Source organism: Cariama cristata, unplaced genomic scaffold (genome assembly GCF_000690535.1).
Source record: "Cariama cristata isolate BGI_N322 unplaced genomic scaffold, ASM69053v1 scaffold11820, whole genome shotgun sequence".
NCBI classification, from domain to species: domain Eukaryota; kingdom Metazoa; phylum Chordata; class Aves; order Cariamiformes; family Cariamidae; genus Cariama; species Cariama cristata.
Window position 1 is genome coordinate 52661 of NW_009592998.1, and position 3161 is coordinate 55821.

Genomic DNA, 3161 nt, shown 5'->3' on the forward strand with positions numbered 1-3161 from the left:
CTGCATAACAAAATGGCACCAGAAATCTCTGCAAACAACAGGCCGGAATATTGCAGTGAAATTAAAATGATCAAATCCAATATTAAATGAAACAAAGACACAAATAATCACATTTGATAAACAAATGTGCATTTTTTTCTGTTCTTCTTTCGTATCTTGTCTCCATAAGACAGAATACCGTTATAAAAGGTAACATTTTCTTACTAATATCAGGACCTATGTAATCCTTACCTTCACAGGTATACTTTTGTCAAAGTCAGGGAAGTGAACAATCTTATTTAATTTTGACACATACAAGATAAGTATAGTGGCTGCCATCTAAACAAAAAGAAAAAACAAGAAGTCATATAAGAGCAAAGTTGTATGAATGAAAGAACTGCTTCAAAGACAAAATCTTTATATGCATTTGAACAATGCTAGGTATTACGTATCTCTTTCAAAGACAACACAGCATGCAATTAATAAATGGGAATAACTTCATTCTTTTCAATTTTGCCAGCTATTTATTTAAAAGTAAAATATAGACATATGCTTTACTAGCTTGAGAAAATTGGTGGCATCCTATGAACAAGGCATGCTGAGAAGGAGCTGACAAAATAAAACATGACACGATCCGAGAATAATCATGCTACTTTCACTCAGAGCATTGTTTAGTCTGCAGAATCACTCCTACAGTTTTTTTGGCAATGCGAGATGGGGGTTGTGCATTGATCAGTCTGTTGACAACATGAGGAAGAAATAACAAACATACAGACAGAATGAAGGAGAATATCTGAGCAATCACACATCTTAAGAGCTAATGTTGGTCCCAGGGAGGAAAAAAAAAAGTTAAAATTTTCTTTACACAAAAATACAATAATTGACTATCTAGAGGATAGAGGGGTGGAGTCATGTTCTGCAGACTAAAACATTATACCATATTATATGCCCTTTACAAAGTGTTCAGGGAAATCTTGGAAGGATCAGTCAACAAAAAATGGAAATGACATTGAGGCTTTGGTTCTGCAAAGAAACAATGTCATATCATTGCCCTTAACATGAATTATTGCCACATTTTCCAGTCTTTGGCTTCCATTGCCACATGATGTGTGGTTCCCTGAGCAGTCTGGATGTGTGAAACTCTCTCTCCCCTTCTCACACAGCAAAGACTTTACAAGACGTTTCACTCTCTTCAGTACCAAACAGCAGAGAAATTAGACTTGTAGTACCCTGTTTTCACCTCTTCCTCACTACCCCTTAGCTTGTAACCTTGGCAGAAAGTAAATGCTCTCTTTCAAATGTATTTGCCTAAACAACACCTGCTTCAAGGCTCCATCGTTCCTAGCTGTTACTCTGCAGAGTCATACATTCTTCTTTATAGGCTATTTAGATAAACATTTCAATTTTGTTTTTACTGTGATACCTACTAACAACAGAAATAACAAAAAACATATTTCTGATGCCATGCTTCAAATTGTCTATAGGCAAATAAGGCAACAAAGAACCACAACTGTGTGGTAGTCCTACTGGAAAACTGCTGGGAAAGCAGGGAGAGATTTATGAGATACAGTTTCTCTACAAATAGGGGCAATATCTCTGCATACAATCTACAAATACTTAAGGACTCTCCTAGGATCTATGCACTTGCTAGAACAAATCTTGACAGTTTTGAAGGTCAGATCTCTTAATTACTGAACTCTTCAAGGGGAAATAAATGGCATTTCCAGTCCTTTACGTGGACTCTTCCCAGTCAACAGTTTTGACTTGAGCTGAAACTTCATTGATCTCACTAAAACATATCACTCTTCCTTACAGTGTATCCAACCAAGAAGACGAGAAGTGCAGTGTAACAGAGATTTCCCCCCCCCAAATAAATCTCTATGCTAACATTAGTTTAACTTACAAAATAATGAGTACATTTAGCATGCTTTACTTGTGTACATACCTGTCCAATTCCAAGAAACATTGGTGATGGGAAGCTGAAAAGCATAAACAGATATTTAATACCAAGGAAAGGAAAGGAAAAGAAAAAAGGGGGTAAGGAAAAAAAAGGGGGGAAAAAAAAGTCTAAATTTAGCACCAAAGTCGCAACTAGACTTATGGATGACTGGCCTGTCTTTCAGAAGAGCTCAGGAACTGCTACACTTATTACAGTCCTAATATTTTATCTCTGCAGCAAAATACAGGCTAATTCAAATAATACAGCATATGCACAGCTGATCAATTCTAAATTGCTAATTGTTTTGAGGATATTCATAAGTGGAGGTAACACACTTGGAGAACTCTAACAACGCATAATTTTTTGAGTGGCCTCACATATACACCATACATCTTGAGATGGTATACTAAGTTATAACTCTTGCATTTGCCCTAAAACTTGGAAGCTTATCTCCACAGCCCAAACTCACTAGCAATACGTTTTAGCGAAAGAAAACTACCTAGGTAAATGTTGTAGAAACATCTGTTGTCTGCCAAAACAGCTAAATTCCTACCATACCTCTTCAGTTATCTTTAGCTGAAAGCACGGATACTTAAATGTTAAGAAAGCAGAAACTTTATCAGGACCACTGAAAAGCCTGGGCGCCTCGATTTTTTCCCCTAAATCTATATCAAGTTAAAACCAATAAAGGTGTGGCAGTAACTGCTAATTCTCTGTACACATATTGAAATACAAGCAAAGAAGTTATTTATGATGGATGGCTGCTTTACGCCATAACCAGCAGTGTCTGGAGCCTCTCTGCCCAAAAGCCGTAGGTGTCAAGGAGCTCCCAGCACATAACAGCTCCTGCTGCCTTCCAGGAGTCACGCAGCATTTTGCTGGTCTGCACTGTCAGGGATGGTCACACACAAACTTGCATCCAAAGAATCTAAATAAAACCCATTTCATTCTCTGTGCACATCCGCACTAACAAATGCCTAAGAAGGGTCCACGTTTTCAACAAGCTTTGTAATTTTCCATTATCAAGGTTCCTTGAGGTTGGGGCTATTTATCACAGAAGCCACCATGAACTGCCAAACTACTCCTTGCTGTGCTAAGAAATGTACATCTCAAGTGAGTACCACTGGGATGGGAACATAGTATTCGGAAAAGAAAGAAACGCTCTGAACGGCAGCAGGAAGGCCATAAGGATACTGGAGTCATAAGACAGATCAAGGGTTAGAAGCAGCCACTAGCATAACAG

At 37.9% G+C, this 3161-nt stretch overlaps 1 protein-coding gene across 1 annotated transcript in view; it reads right to left on the minus strand.

The window, feature by feature from the left end:
• SLC35D2 (solute carrier family 35 (UDP-GlcNAc/UDP-glucose transporter), member D2) overlaps positions 1-3161 on the minus strand; it is an 18723-nt gene that overhangs the window by 15400 nt on the left and 162 nt on the right. The window contains exons 2-3 of the mRNA XM_009706663.1: positions 1925-1958; positions 232-318 (exon numbers count right to left, since the gene is read on the minus strand). Coding sequence (XP_009704965.1) covers positions 232-318; positions 1925-1958 — 121 coding nt within the window. The remainder of the gene's footprint in view (positions 1-231; positions 319-1924; positions 1959-3161) is intronic.